Source organism: Coenobita brevimanus, chromosome 61, assembly GCF_032717465.1.
Source record: "Coenobita brevimanus isolate Jiangsu-jjx chromosome 61, ASM3271746v2, whole genome shotgun sequence".
NCBI classification, from domain to species: domain Eukaryota; kingdom Metazoa; phylum Arthropoda; class Malacostraca; order Decapoda; family Coenobitidae; genus Coenobita; species Coenobita brevimanus.
This window is the reverse complement of record NC_137014.1, coordinates 12,485,344-12,501,652: the sequence shown is the minus strand read 5'-3', so window position 1 is coordinate 12,501,652 and position 16,309 is coordinate 12,485,344. Positions and strand designations below refer to the sequence as shown.

The 16,309-nt window shown below is 44.0% G+C and overlaps 1 protein-coding gene across 1 annotated transcript in view; it reads right to left on the bottom strand.

The window, feature by feature from the left end:
* The window catches only part of LOC145403691 (uncharacterized), a 63,341-nt gene that overhangs the window by 13,725 nt on the left and 33,307 nt on the right, over positions 1–16,309 (bottom strand). The window contains exon 5 of the mRNA XM_080275379.1: positions 772–897. Within this exon, the coding sequence (XP_080131505.1) occupies positions 772–897 (126 nt within the window). The remainder of the gene's footprint in view (positions 1–771; positions 898–16,309) is intronic.

Below are 16,309 nucleotides of genomic sequence, written 5' to 3'. Positions count from 1 at the left end.
GGGCATCTGGTAGCACTCATGACTGGACTGACACACTGCCGTACTGCAGAATATCTGCTTATTAGAATTCTTTTATTCCCCGAACTGCATCTCGTTGGAACTCGCTTCCCCAGAGTTGTTTCCCCTCATATTTCAACCTACGGCTGTTCAAGTTCAACTGTTACATTTTTTTTTTTTTTTTTTTTTTTATGAATGGGGGACACCTATAATCTGGTGTATGGATAATTATTTTTTTATTCTTTTGTTTTTCGTTCCTTTGTTCTGTATATTAAAAAAAAAATGCTATGAAGAGAATACAGAACCTCAGTATTGACATATTCTGCCCTCTGAACTATTGGAAATGGGACGTACAAAGGAACGGGTATGTTCCTAACCATCTAGGCACACTCACGTTCACTCTCCAGATACTGTACCCTCATCCTCACCCTGTCGGTTACTCTGGCCTCACGCCCTTCTTCTTCACTCACCAACCTCACACTCACCCTCATGCTCATCCCCGACAACTCTCGTCCTCACTCACAAATAGTCTTCCGGTATCCACATTCAAGATGGTCAGGTTACTTTAATGGTATTGTGACGAGTTGTGTTACCTCGATGGTGTTAGCTACCTTGATGGCGTTTGCTACCTTGATGGCGCGTGTCATGACGTATGTCACCTCGACATGCATGACAATGCATGATGACGTGTTACCTTGATTTGTATGCTGATATGCGCTATCTTGATGACGCGTATGGTGACATGTATTACTTAAGGATATGATATAGTGTTACCTTAAAAATGTGTATTGGTCTGGCTGTGAGGTTGTGCCTGGCAAGGATGTCCCTGAGGGTGTAGTACTGCATGGTCACGTTCATGACAGGACTGTACCCTACCGTCCGCCTGTCCAGCAGCCCGTCCTGTGGGAGGCAACATTTTACTCATCTACACCATATGTTACTCACACACATTCACCAGTTAAACGATTACCACCACACTGACCACCACCACTACCTCCACACTGATCACCACAACGACATTAATTACTACCACCACCACCACCACCACGCTGACCATCCACCACGACAGTGATTACTGCCTCCACTACTCTAATCACCACCGACACGGATTACCATCATCATCATCATCATCACCACCACCACCACAACCACCAAACTGACTGCCACCATCACCACTCGATGATCACTATCACCACACTGACTACTGTCGCCAGTGCACTGACCACCACAACAATCACACCACACCACCACCACACCTATCACCTCTGGACAAAGAAAGTTTCTTTTTCTGTCGTAACCACTGTTGCAGTGGGTTCTCCTCTTAATACAGTGGTTGTAGTAGTAGTTGTTGTTCCCTAGGCAGTCTGGCCGAACAGCCCTGAGTCCCTAAGGAAGGCCACAGCCGGGACCGGGCTTTCCCAAAGAGCTCTCAAGGAGTGTTTATTGTGTTGTTGGCGCAGGCGATTGCGTGCAATGCAGTCTTCCATAATGTGCTTAATTGTATGGGGTGCTGTGTCGCATCCTGGACGGGCATCAGCGGCGGAGTCATCCAGCCTCTTCTCATAACTCGGGTTGGATGATGCCCACATCTCAACCTGGCCAGGTGGACCCTGTCCTCACGAGGCAGGTAAGATTCAGAAGAGTGGATATCAGGAGGCCGTGCATGCAGCTGTGTGTTGTCTTTATGAGTGAATGGAGTGGCGAGTGATTTGAGTATGAATATGCTTCTGGAAGCTGGTCTGAGGAGGGCGAGAGAGGAGAGATGACAGTATTTGTGTATGATATCGTGTGTTGAGTGTTGTTTTGATGTTTCTTGGTGTGTGTGGAGGTGCTGCCAAGTAGTGTAGTGGATGGTGTGGGTTTGTGAAGGCTGCGGCAAGAATTTGTTTGCCTCTCATGTCTAGATGATCCTTGACTTGGGGACTTCGGTTTCTTGGTGTAGGTGGTCTGTGGATGTAGTAGCTGTGCAGCCCGTGATTATTTTTAGGGCCTTGTTCTGTATGGTCTGTAGTGTGTTGTAGTGTGTTTTAGTGAGGTTAGAAGCCCAAGCAGGGCTTGCATAATTCATCACTGAACGTATATATTGTCTGTATACTATGGCGGTGGTTTCTTTGTTTCCAAATGTTGTATGGGCAAGTGCCCTTAAGGCGCAGAGTCTTGCTGTTAATTTACCTTTAATGTTTGTGATGTGTTGTTTAAATGACATTGACGTGTTGTATGTTACATCACGGATTTTGTATGTGTGTGTGTGTGTGTGTGTGTGTGTGTGTGTGTGTGTGTGTGTGTGTGTGTGTGTGTGTGTGTGTGTGTGTGTGTGTGTGTGTGTGTGTGTGTGTGTGTTGTTTATGGTGAGGTGTGGAATGTGATTGTGTTCTGCTGTCTAGTTTGTGACAAGGGTCACTGTAGATTCGGCTAGGGTTATTTTGAGTCTGTTTGTGGTGAACCATTCGTATAGTAATGTTGAGGTTAGGTTGGAGGATGTTGGCTGATGTTTGCGTTTTAGTATGTACATGTGTTATGTCGTCCGCATAGGAAGCTACGTGTATTTGTGGTGTGTGGCGTGTGGGTATGTCGTGCACGTATAGGTTAATGAGTGTAAAGGACAAAACAGATCCTTGGGGGACACAGTTTGTGAAGTTTCTGATGTTCAGTAACTGACCGGCAAATGTTACATATGCACATCTACCTGTTAAATAGTTTGCCAGCCATCTTTTTGTGTTATTGTGCATGTTTGTGTTGAATATTTTGTTTGTGAGTTTGTGGGAGGGGATGGCATTAAAAGCTTTGTTAATGTCTAGTGTGACTAGGAGTGTTCTGTTTGGTGGCCTATCTGAATTGATGCCACCAAAAACTCTGTGAAAGGTCTGTAAGAAGAGTGCTTGTGGAGTGTAGTGGCCTAAAACCATGTTGTGATGGGGCTAGGAGGATGTGAGGTGTAACTAGTTGTAATACCGGTCATTCAGTGACTTTGGAGGGGGTGCAGAGGAGTGTGATGGGGCAGTGTGAGCAAGGTAATGTGGGGTCTTTGTTGTGTTTGGGGATAGTGATGATAGTGCCATGCTTCCAGATGCTGGGTATTAAGTTGTGTGAGTAGCTGTAGTTTGATATGTTGGTGAGTGCTTGTATGCCTTGTGGTCCAAGGTGTTTAAGGTGAATGTTGCTTATACTGACAGATGAGTGCTTGAGGTTGTTAATGATATGCTTCATCTGGTTGTAAGTGAAAAGTGGTAGTCTGGGTCTGTGGGGAACTGCCTCTTGAGTCGGATAACAAGTCGGTCGTCACGATGGGTGTTTAGTTGGCTGACATGTGAAAAGCGATTGATGAGAGTGTTTGCTTGTTGTTTGTTTGAGTGTATGGTGTCTGTTGCTGTGATGGCAGTGTGTGATTGTGTAGTGTTGCTATTGAAGAGTGTGATGCTGTTTAGTGTTCTGTAGAATTTGCTGGTGTTTGTTTTGTGATCAAGTGTTTGGAGACAATTATTCCAATTTAGTGTTTGCTGTTCTGATATTTTATTGTTTATTTGAGTGTTGAGTTCTTGTATTTGTTGTACGGTGTCTTGTGTGTGGGGTGTTGGGGAGTGCCGTAGTGTGTCGCGTTGACTGATGAGGCCTTGAATTTCTGGTGTGAAGTTTGGGGTTATGTCTCTTTCTGTTGCCTCTAGGGATGTGTCTTTTGTCTGCATTTTGAATAATTGTATTGAAAGTGTGCACAGCGTTGTTGATGTTTGTGATGGGTGTACTGTTTAATGTTTCAAAGTGTTGTTCTGTTTCATTTGTGAAGGCCTCCCAGTTGACTCTCTTATATAATTAGTGTGTGTGTGTGTGTCTGTAGCCAGCTGGGATGATTCTGGTTTTGGTAGTGATGATGACTGGGAGGTGGTCAGAGCCAAGGGTTTTGACCACTCTCCAGGATGTTGTGGGGACGAGGTTTGATGAGCAAAAGGTGATGTCTGGGGATGATGGAAGGAAGAGAGCTTGGTGTGGGATGTGGGTATGTTGATGGAGATTGTTGAGGATGAAGAGATTATCTGTTTGGGATTGTAGTACCAGCCCTCTGTCTGTGTCAGGGTTGTTTACATTAATAAAGTGGTCTGAAAGTTCGGTGGAACATAATATCTTAATTCTCTCTCAAAACACTGATCTATTTTTTTTTTTAACCTTTTGGCTACGGTGGGTGTCTGTGAACTGAAAACAATAGTCTGCCGTTATCCGGAATGAAATTCGATGTATCCTTTTCGTGGGCAAGTGTTAAGCTGGACTGAGGTGGAGTCAAGTGGCAAAACTGGTATTTTTATTAATTTTTGGATTGTTTAAATGTGGATATTTCTCCCACTACAAAGGCTAAGATTCGATGAAGGGAATTACTGGGAAAATGAAAAAAAAAAAAAAAAAATCGCTAAACTAGCATGTTCACTAAAAGGTAACACTATTGGATCGTGAGTGTGTTGAGGAGGGCATGAAGTAGGAGAAGGTTGGCTGGTGCCGACCATCATACAGTTGTCCATACTACCTATGACTTTGAGCTGAGGAATAGGGTGTTCAGAAAATTCGAACCTTCAGGAACTTGAAGGGCAAAGTGCTTATTCAGTTCCACTACTGGTGGAAACTACACCATACTTTGACATTTTTCTTTGGCCTTCTCAAACCCATGCCTCATTTCAATGCGAGTTGCAATGCAAGTGGTAACTCCCGCCTTGATCACAGCAGGGCTTGACGTGGGGGAACCCACGTTGTTTGTCGGATCTCTCCACTCGTTCGGAAGGAATCAAGGACTGAGTTCGCTGAAAAGATCAAAAAAGAATTCCAGCCACAAACACCTTTGGTTCTCCATTTTTATGGAAAGCTCTTACCCAACATCGATGGTTGTGGCCGCAGTGATCGCCTGGCGATTGTTGTTACAGGGATTGGTAAAGAGAAGATCCTGACGATACCCTAAAATCCCTGCTGGAATGGGCGAATCGATGGGAGCGGCAGTGCTAAGGACTCTAGATGAATGACTGAAAGTGAAGCCCTGGATTGCAGGGTTCTGCTTTCGTACTACAGGGTCTAACACAGGGGTTCACAGCGGAGCTTGCTTTGTCATTGAAAGAGGTCTCCAAGTCCCGCTGTTGTTCTTGACATGCAGGCACCACGTGTGTGAACTCATAGTGGCAGGGATCTTTGACCCCTTTTTCTCTTCTTCGGATCCTGAAATTCCTCTCTTCGGTCGATTCAAAGAGTTCTGGAACTAAATTGACACAGATTCCTTCGATCCCTACGATGATGACCCGGATGAAAAATCTCAGTCGTGGATTACCGACAGAGCCGAGGACACTGAACACTTCATACTCAGCCACATGGATCGTGCGCATCCCCGTGATGACTACCTTGAGCTCCTTCAGCTGTCTTTGGCTTTCCTCGGCAAGAAGCCAGCACGGATGACTTTTCAACGTCCAGGTGCCTATCACAGGGCATGGTGGATGGTCAAAGGCCTTTACAGCCTCAAGATCTTCATTTTCAGAAATCAACTGAAGGATGCAGACTCCTTCCCCTTCACATGGCATTAAAAGGATGCCATCAAACGTATCTGTGACTTCCTCGTCACCATCTATGTGATGCACTGGTTTGAAGCCCCAAATGTTGCCGACGCTTCAATCAATGACTTCAATCTCCTGAAGAAGATTGAAGAATTTAAAGAGGTGGATCCCACTGTAACAAAGAATGCACTGGACAGTCAAAAGCCACCTCTGGTACCTCAGTGAGGACCTGGCTCCACTAGTCATGTATTCTGACAAAGTCTCTGCTTAGGAAAAGCAGGAAATGCTGAAAAATATGACCACAGCACTGGCGAGGAAGAAGGGTCTGCACCGTTTGAACATGAAGACAATTGATAAGGCATCAAATCTGAGAATTTCTAAGTTTGTCACCCAGAAGTCGAAAAACCTCTTCCAGTGTTTGAAGTTGGATACTCCGACAAGCATCATTGACCTCAGCCCCATTCCTGATGTCATGGCCCACTTCAAAGTGGTCAATGACGCAGCTGAGCAGGCAGTCAAACTGGCAATGGACTACAACAGTGGTCTGATGATGAATGAAGAACGACAGCTGATCTTCCATGTTGTGCAGCACCACAGAGCCCTCTACGACTCGACTAAAAAATCCCACAATTAATAAACTGATTATGCTTGTTGTATAGCTCAAAAATATTGTTTCTTTATGTACCACACTGTTTATTTTTACTTTCTTCACCATACCCTTCACGTGCTCAGATCAGTTAGATTTACAGAATGCAGGGGTAGTGAGGCACAACTTTGCACTGATAAAAAACCATAAGTTTTTGCCTGAATGCTTTGTTTGTAAAGTGGAATCGATTGCACACTTTGCCCACCCAAATATCCATTCTTTTTCTCCCCTGTAAGTGCTGAACACCCTATTAAGGAAGCACTGTGTAACCTAATAGGTAATTTATTGCTACAGCCATGGTATTCGGTGATATGGAAGCTCTCAAACTGTGTGTGAAATGCACATCATAAAAAAGAAATCGAAATTTGAGAGTAGAAGGATAGTCTGGTGAAGGAAAATTTGTACTAGAACATGAGCAAGTCTGGTGTTAATTAGACTTTTTTTTTTTTTTTTTTTTTTTTTTACAAGACTCACAACTACTGCTAATGCTATAGTGGTGGCAGGTACCACTTTTCATAGCTGAGTATCACTGTTTGTTGTTAGCATGAAGAAAGCACCAACAGGCAACAACGACAGAGAAGTGTAAATATTTCCAATAGCTGATTAAATAACCAGGCGTCATACAGAGTTGAAATTTTAGTGCGACAGTACCACAACACTAAGAAAAGAGTTAATGGGTCTTGTTCTCTCCACCCCTCAGAAATTCGTTTCACAGACCAAAGAATGTGCTTGGGACTGATTATTTTCTGGTTAGGTTAGGAATGTTAGTAAAGGCCAGTTTGTCTCGCAGTCATTACAGTTTTACGGGTAGAATGACGCTTCAGTCCTGCCGTAGTATCTATTGGTTAGTGGTGGTAATGAGACTGAAACTGAAAATGAAAAAAAAAATTTCATAATGTGCTAAATCAGGTTAGTTCAGTTAGTTTCCTAGCAGTCACTGATGAGAAACAAGCACGTTGGTCAACTGCGTACAATACCTGTGTCGGCAAAATCATCGGTCGGTGTTAATATCCGCGGAAATAAACGTCAGTCACCATAACTGCCAGAAACAGACTAGTAGAACAAGATTCTTTTTCGCATATCCAGGTTAGGAATAATTTACTTTCATGATCAGTTTAGGCCACTCCACGTTCACTGATCCCCTTCATGTTCATCAATACCCAAGCAGGTAAACTCAGGTACATATAAGGCAGTTCAGGTACTGCTACATCCATTCTTCCGAGGTAATTTCAGCCATTTTGAGGTCCAGTTAGAAGTTAAGCCATTTCAGCCAATTAAATTCACTCTGGTTATTTTGGGTTCATTTCCATCAGTTTAGAAACACTTTTGGTAGCCCTGGGTCATTCAGGCCCCAGTCAGGTCCATTTAGTTCGTTACAGGGTCATTTAGGTCCAGTTAGGTTCATACACGTCATTTAAAGTCGATTATTGCCCTTCCAGTGCATGTAAACCTTCCAGTAATATTATGTCTTTAACTGACTGACCTTCCCAGGGGCTGGGTCAGAAACACTGTTGTCATTCAGTTACTGATGGACTATTTAGCTTGTACATCCAGGGACTTTTTCTACTTATTAAACAATTGGCTATGAACTCGAAGAACGGAGATTGAGACTTGTGACATCGGAGCAGCTGCCACACAATAATTTGCTTGTGGAAGCAGGGGAGGGTGGCCGGGATGGAGGGATGGATTTGATGGGCATTAAAGAATGGGAGGAAGCTAGAATATGCGTTGTTCTCACACTCACGGGGACATACACACAGATACTGGTAAACCACATGAACGTTCTAAAGCCATATCAATCTGCTATGATCTGTCTTTATTATACTTAACCCCTAAACCGCGGGGTTGTTTTGGCGTGACTTGCGTGTCCTGCTAGGATATTCGCGCTCCAATAGACTTTCTAAAAATATTTGCCAAAAATCAGTTACTAGTCCTAGAATAGTATAATTAAATATGCATATGGCACATACCTTCGGCTTTCTCCTGGGATGTTTGTTGAGCCTTCGTCGAGTACCGTAGGACTTGTGGAGATCTCTGAATTTGGGTAACGAAGTCTCCACTTTACACTTCCCGACACCCCATAATATGATTACCACATCCTGATATTATCACTAGAAACATTATCCCATGATTTTCAAATAGTTTGGAATCCATACTAAAAAAAAAAAGCACTGTGAAAGCAATGAAAATTACGAGCGCATACGAGCCTCCCACTTGCGCTTGTTCCCCGCTGGTATTCTATCATTTATTACTCATAAAAACACTCACACTTTATATTCCTATTACTATATAACACTTATATATATATGTAGTCTTTATCCATAAGTTTCCTTCAGTAAGAGTAGTTTATTGTCACTGTAGGCATTCAATTTCTCTTGCAGTAAAATAGGTAGAGAGCCAAGGTTTCACTTTCACTGTCATAACTTCAAGTATTTGTACTCATATTCTTATATACTTATTATTTACATTTCTATTTACATTTTCTATTGTATTTTCAATATTAACACTTCTATTTTACTTATGCTATGTTATGCACTGTCACTTGCAGTAACTTATAAAACTATATTACACGGTTCCATCATATTTACATCCATTGCTTTCACTTGCTATTTACACATTATTTACATTTTCCACTTGCACTTTTAGAACTGCTTCAGGCTGTGGTAATAAAAAAAGCAGGTAACGCAGAGGGGAACCTGGCACTCAGTGCCCTGCCAGGAGGTGCGTTTGTTCTCAGGTGTGCGTCGGGTGGTATGTGCACACACCTGGCACCTGCGGATCACAGCCTTCCTCTTGGTTGTGGCAGGCATTTGCACCAGTCTGTGCCGATCCATGTACGCCCTCTGCTCAAGTCTGTCGGGAAGTCTTACAGCATGGCGCCTTGGAGTTGCTGCTGTCACCCTACCATATCTCTCAAGCAGCTGCTGAACACAAGTCCTGGCAAACAATCTCAGGGAGAAGGACTTGGGTGGCTTTACCTTCATCCTGTACAGGATGAAGGTGTTCAGCATCGTCATGTCAATGAGATGCAGAAAAACTTTCCTGTACCACCTAGTATTCTTCCTGAGGCAGTCGATCTCTCTAATCATCATGTCGGACTTGTACACCAGCCGCATGTTGATATTATAGTCGATGAGAGCATCAGGTTTCCTCACAGGTTCGCCTGTCCTACGGTCGACGTTCCCACTGTCTTTCATTTCACCTTTATGTACGGTGGTGAGCATGTGCATGACCCTCTTGTCATGCCACTGTATTGCCAGCATCTTCTCAGACTTGTGTAGGTGCACGTCTCCTCACTGCGAGTTTCCTGCCTCTGGGAATTTGGGGAAGTGGGCACGATTGCTCTTCACAGTGCCACAGGAGCCGATGCCGTGCTCTGAAAGATATTTAGCAAGTTTCGGTGCTGTATAATAGTTTTCAGTATACAGCACATGATTCCCACCAAAATACCTTTCAAGCAGCACTTTCATTACACAGCCTGAGAAGCCAAGAGGGGGTGTTTTGTCCAAATCAACAGTGCTGGCTGAATAGATGACGACGTCAAGGATGTACCCTGTCTTACAGTCACACAATACAAAGAACTTGATTCCAAAGCGATGGCGTTTGCTTGGAATGTACTATACAAACCTAAGACGTCCTCTGAACAAAACCAAGGATTTGTCAATGACAAACTTCTGAAAGAGGTGGAAGAATGACATAAACTTATCTTTCATTCTGCTCAGAATCTCCCGGATCTTCCAGAGTGGGTCAGTTTGGGAAGGTACATCATTGTTGGCGAAGTGCAGGTTTCCCATGATGTTCCGGAAGCGATCTCTGGCCACGTACTTATTGAAGGTGGATGAGGGTAGTAAGGGGTCCATTGACCAGTATTCTTCCAACTCATGCTTCTTTGAGTGTGGCATGAGAAGCATGAGGGCAAAGAACACATACAGCTCCTGCACTCCCAGCACGGCCCACTGTTGCATCTTTGCTGCACCTGCACCACTTGCAGCACGTTGTGATTCGTACGTGTTAGTCTCATCACATATGTGCGCATGACTTCGTCATCGAGGAAGGCCAAAAGGAAGTCCACACACTCAGCATCCTCGTCAAGAGTGAAGGCAGGTTGTATCCCTAAGGAACTCTCATCGAAATGGAGATGTTCAGGGACGAAATAGGAACCTCCCACACGAAGGCGTCCAGGATTAACTGTCGTGGCGGTGTAGGGTGGGTGAGGGTGGAGGGTGGAGGGTGGCTGTGAGGCAGACTGGGCTGTTTCAAGGACTCTCACTGACCCTAGGTTGCCATGTAGTACTAGCAGCCCTTACTCTATTTGCTACTCTACTTTTATGAGTAAGGGATTTACCTCGTCCCCTACAGCCTACCTTCACTGTACAGTAAATTCTGGTAGAGACTCCGACGACGAAGACTCAGGAGAAAATTCCGCTGAAGATGAGGAGGAAATTAGTGAAGTGGGGCTTGGGGAGCGGGGAGGTGATTCACCTCGGGACTCATGGCGGGCTGTGTCACGCGGGGCCATTGTTCTGGGGCTAACCCGCCGCCTTTTCACTCCCTTCCCAAATTCCTTCCCTTGCTGCACTAAGGGCTCCTTTCCCTTGGAGCTAGGGATAACTTGGGACACTGAAGCACTCGTGCTAGAAGTTTCTGTAACGATTTCCTCACTAGGCTCATCACACGATTCACCCGAAGGATCAAAGTCACTATCCATCATTAGCATAGATAATTCTGCCAGTTCACGTTCCAGTGCTGATTCACTAAGTCCTTTACTGCTTCCCACATGAGTTTTTCTAGGGGTAGAGGTTACAGGGCCCTTTGGAATGGATGCAGAAGTGGCAGAAATGGCGGGGCGTGGGTGCGACATGGTTTCACCTCAGAGGATGACAAGGAACTCATTCTCGTGGCATATATGGGAAGGCAAGGGTTGACAAGGTCAATAGGGTGACAGCTGCTAATTTACATGCTATGAAATGATTGATGGGAAATCTCGACAATACATAAAAAAAATAGGTAGTTCCAGGTGAATGTAAATATCACTCAGGCTTTTTCCTTTCCTTTCATATATATATTTTTATTACGAGAATAGATTATATGGCATATTTCAAGGGGAAATTACTGGGGGAAATTAGTGAACAAGTGCACGTGAGGTGTTGTCAGGTGATAATTAGCCAATTCCAGGTGTATGGCACTATCAGTTACCTTATTTTTTTTTTTTGTATATATTATTTTGTATAAGAATAGGGCATAGGGCTTATTTCAATGGATGAAATCAGTGGAAAATTCTGGGGAAGATTTGCTTAGCGCAGTGCAGCCGGGCAGGTGAGAGGAGAGGGTAATGGAGGGGAGGTAAGGAGGGGAGTCAAGAACGGGGAAAAATGGCTAAATTGTCAACAGTGGATGGGAGTACAGATGAGATTAGGAGTGCTGACTAGTGTTGGACATTGGCAGTACTGATAGATGATACAAGCCACCACTTGTAAGCCCTGGAGAATTCAAAGTAACACAGAATCACAAAAGTGACGCCCCGCGGTATGATCCATTGTACCCGAGCGTCACGAAAGTGATGCCCCGCAGTTAAGGGCTTAACCAATAAATGGCAGTCAAACCACTCCCACTCAGCCACATGTCTTACCCATCTCCAGTACCCTTCTACCCACCACCCATCCCTGCTTCCACACGCACAGATACCAGACATGTTTCTGTGGCAGTTACTTCAGGATCAAAAGTCCCACTCTCTGTGCTTTGAATTCACAGCCAAGTGTTTAAAGCGAAAAGTCTAGAGGTGTAGTACAGTACAGTACAGTACAGTAGCTCTCACAAGCAGGGCGCATCTCGTGAACCTAGGGAAACCAGAAGCAGTTAATATGAAGTACCACATGTGAATTCATAGTTCGCACAGCAGATGGTGCTTGGTTTTGAGTTGCAGGTGGAACGGAAGGGGAGGGTAATGGTGGGACGCCTGAGGTTCTGTCAACTACATTTTGTATACCATGATAACAGACGGTTTTAAGTTATTAATTTACTTCAGAGAAAATACTGTACAGTAGTTGTGACATATATCTAAGTGGCACAAATGGTTCTTCGGTACTTACTGGGAATCTGTGAGAAGCAAAGAAGACATAAGTGATGTAGCCTAGTGTAATATGGGCAATAATGTCTTGCTGATAGCTCGTAACTCCTACACCCTGTGACATCACATTCGTGGCTCTGTGACCCAGTCCTGTAATGCCTCCATCCTGGTTCTGTACTAATGCATCAACTGATACTCTTGTCTTTATGAAGACTTACGAATTAATGCTCCAAAAAGGAAGAGTATTTCTCATCTGTGTGTGGGCCAGCTGTTAGGTAATACACTGCTCTGACATAAGCCAGCTGACTCAGCAAGGCAACAGGTTAATGATGAATTCCCCAGTTCATTTATGGCCTCTTGACATTTTGTGGATCCTTAATTTATCAACATCCATTATTCTGCTGAACGGTAACATACTCTTACATAATCCTTTACCTCTAACTGCTGACAGCCTCTACTGCAGACAGGTTACTTGCAGTCGTTACAGCTGCCTAACTGTCCTGTGTTCTAGTTTTTCGCATTCCACCTTTCCTGTTCATCATAGCTTCGTGGTGTAGTTTCATCTCATTTCTTTGTTAGTTCTAAATGGTTTTCCTTGTCTGGTGTTAGATTTCCGAGTATTTAAACATCATAATTAATACAGAATACTGAGTTAGAGCAGTAGGGTGGATGGGAGGGCGGGGGGGTGGGATGGGTGGGTGGATGTGGTGGATGAATGCGAGGGGTGGATCAGATGGGTGGATGGGTTACCTTTTAGAGTAGCTGGGTGGGGTAGGGTGGTGGGTGTAGTGGGGGTACGTGAGTGAGCAGGTAGAGTGGAGAAGGTAGGTGTGGGTTAGTCTGGTGGTGGGGGAGCGGGTGGGTGTGCTTTGCGAGGGGATGGGCTGATGTGTGGCATCCCTTTAGGACGAGGCAGAAGATGGGCTTATTACACTGGGTGAATGGGTAGGTCGGTGGGCTGGTGTGTGGGTGGATTGGGGAAAAGTACGGTAAGTCCATTGTGGAATAGATACCACTACATGGTTAGGGAAGGTTCATGACTGTGAGAAGATGAGTTCACGGGGAATGCATCTACTGGGGGAACTGGCTCAAGGGAAATACTGGTCCAAATGACAAAAGATTTAAGGGAAAGAGGTCCATGCGAGAAAATAGGTCCATGTAGGGATTGAATTCATATGGAGAGAAAATAGGTCCCTGGGGAGAAATTGGTCCATGAAGATAACAGGTTCCTGGTGAAAACTGGTTCATGAAGAGAAAACAGGCCCTTGGGGGAAACAGGTCATTGGGGAAAGAAGATTATTGTTGAAAAGAATGTCCATGGGTAAATAAGTACAAATGGAGAAACAGGTCCAAGTGGAAAGTAGGCTCACCATGGAAAATAGTCCAGTGGGAAAAAATACATCCATGGGAGGTCCACTGTAGAAAATAGGTCCATAGCAATGTCATACCGCATGAGGTAAAAGAGGTCCATTTGAGATATAGGCCCATAGGGGTGTGGGAGAAAATAGGCCCCTGGGTAAAAATTGGTCCCATTAATGATACTGTAGCAGCCGTGGCTCATTGGGTTAGAGCGCTCCGCTCTGACCGAAGGGTCGGAGGATCGAATCCACCCAAGGGTCATTGGTAGACATCAGGAAGGGCATCCGGTCATAAAATGCTACACGCTCCAATCCAAAAGTCCTCTACCCAGGGGCAACGCCTTAGCCTTTCGGGGGTACCTGGTGTAAAACCAAATTATTTTATTTTATTTATTATGTGCCTTCTCCTGAGGAAGTCAACAAGAGTGTGGATAGGTTGGAAAGTGGTAGAGCTGCGGGTGTTTGTGGCATCCCCACGGAAGTTATCAAAGCTGGGGTGAAGCCATGATCAAGGCATTACATGCAGTCACAGAAATCGTCTGGTGGGCTGGTATCATTTCTTCAGAACTGACAAGGGATTTGGTCAGCCCTATCTGGAAAGGGAAAGGAGACCATTGTGACTGTAGTAATTATCATGGTATTACTGTGCTAAATGTATCAGGCGAAGTTCTTGCTCACATTCTCCCGACGCATATCTGGGACCATTTGCTAAGGTTTAAGAGGCCTGAGAAATCTGGATTCATGACCATGAAGTCTACAGTTGACGGCATCTTGGCTCTTTAAATTCTCGTGGAATGTTGCCTTGGGTATCAACAAGGTCTGCATGCAGCCTATGTGGATCTCAAGAAGGCATTTGATACAGTAAATCAGAAGGCATTAAGGGAATTCCTGCAACTCCATGTAATTCCACAGAGATGATTTAACAGACTTCTCGTCTGCATTCAAATTCTGAGAGTGCTATCAAGTGTAGAGGAGGAACATCCAACTTCTTCCCAGAAAGTACTGATGTGTGTACTTGCTCCCACGCTTTTCAACACATGCGTGACTGGGTACTTGGCTGGGCTCTGAGTCAAAGTCACTGTGGAGTATCAGTTGACAATTTCGGGGTTATAGACGTTGACATTGCTGATGATAGTTATCTTTGCAGAGTCACTGGAAATACTACTAAATGCCCTCGAGGAATTTCATGAAATGCTATTGGATTAAAGGTTTCCTAGGCCAAAACCAAGGACCAGGCATTTGGTGACTTGTTAGATGAAACAGTTCAGTCTGTCCATGTAAGTGGTGAGAACAAGGAAGTCTTGGAAAGATTCACTTATCTTGGTAGCATGGTCCATAATAACTTTTAGTCAGATGATGAGATTTCTTGTCGCATCAGTCTGGCCTACGGAATAATGAAGTCACTCAACTTGGGTACTGTGTAGAAGAGAAAAAATTCGCATCTTCAAGGCACTGGTGCTCCCCTTGTCTTACTCTATGGCTGTGAGGTATGGGCATTAAACAGTGGCTTGAAGTGGCAAATTGACTCCTTTGGTACTAAGTGCCTTCGACCGATCATGGGATATCACTGGTATGACTGTGCTGCTACGGAATTGAGGCCTGTCACACACATAATACGTCAGCGACTACATCAGTTTTATGGGCATGTGGTCCGTTTTCCTAAAGTTGAGCCTGCTCACAGGGTACTCTCTGACAGAGTTAACCCAGAGCAGAGGAGACCAAGGGAAAGGTCATGGAACACGTGGCTGGAGCAGGTCGATCGGTCCTGTCTAGAGATAATAAAAGGGGGAATAGTCTCTGCCTGGAGGGTTGCATGAAAGTAGCCTCTTTGATGGAGTCAAAGGATGACTGAGGCTTTGCTCCTCGCGCCGATTGCCCCCACAACATAATTTTAGGATGGTAAAGTGACGTGCAGCAACTCTCTTATGTGAACTGTACAGTTGCCAAGTATCACTAGATTATCCATTTTCGTGAATGTCATTGTGCTCTAAAATAAATTTTGCTGGAATATTGTCTCTTTAAAACTAGTTCTAACCTGAGGAATAAATGAAAGAATATGATAGCTTAAGAAAAAAAATAAAGCTACATTTGAGAGGAAATGTTTTATATATATATATATATATATATATATATATATATATATATATATATATATATATATATATACAGTATATCAGCAACTGAGGATCCAGTAGGGAACCTGATGGTGTATATAAAACAGGTGAACACCTGTGTAAGTTAAGTCTTTAGAGTTTTTGTAAAAAGTGTAATATTTTTGCAACATAATTTTTTAAATTTATTTTGTATGTATTTTAAAGTTAGGTCTTTAGTACTTTTGTGAATGAAATGTAACTTTTTGCAACTTATTTATTTATTCTTATTTTTTGGTAATTATAGTTTTGTCTGTTGAGGAGGATTTGATTACCCCGAAACGTCACAACTGCAATAAATCGCGAACTTGGGCCCAGTTCATGGTCTCCTTGTCCTGGTCTTCAGTTATACATACATGTAGAGAGAGAGAGAGAGAGAGAGAGAGAGAGAGAGAGAGATGAATAAGAGCTGAATGATGTTAGGTGAACAGATGGAAAGATACATATAGAGAGATGAACTGGTGGGTAGTTGGTAAGTGGAGAACACTGGTACAGTATACAGTATGGGCTGCAGCATCTGACAACGGACTCGCACGATCTGGGGAGTTACCATGCGTCACCAAATTATCCGTTGT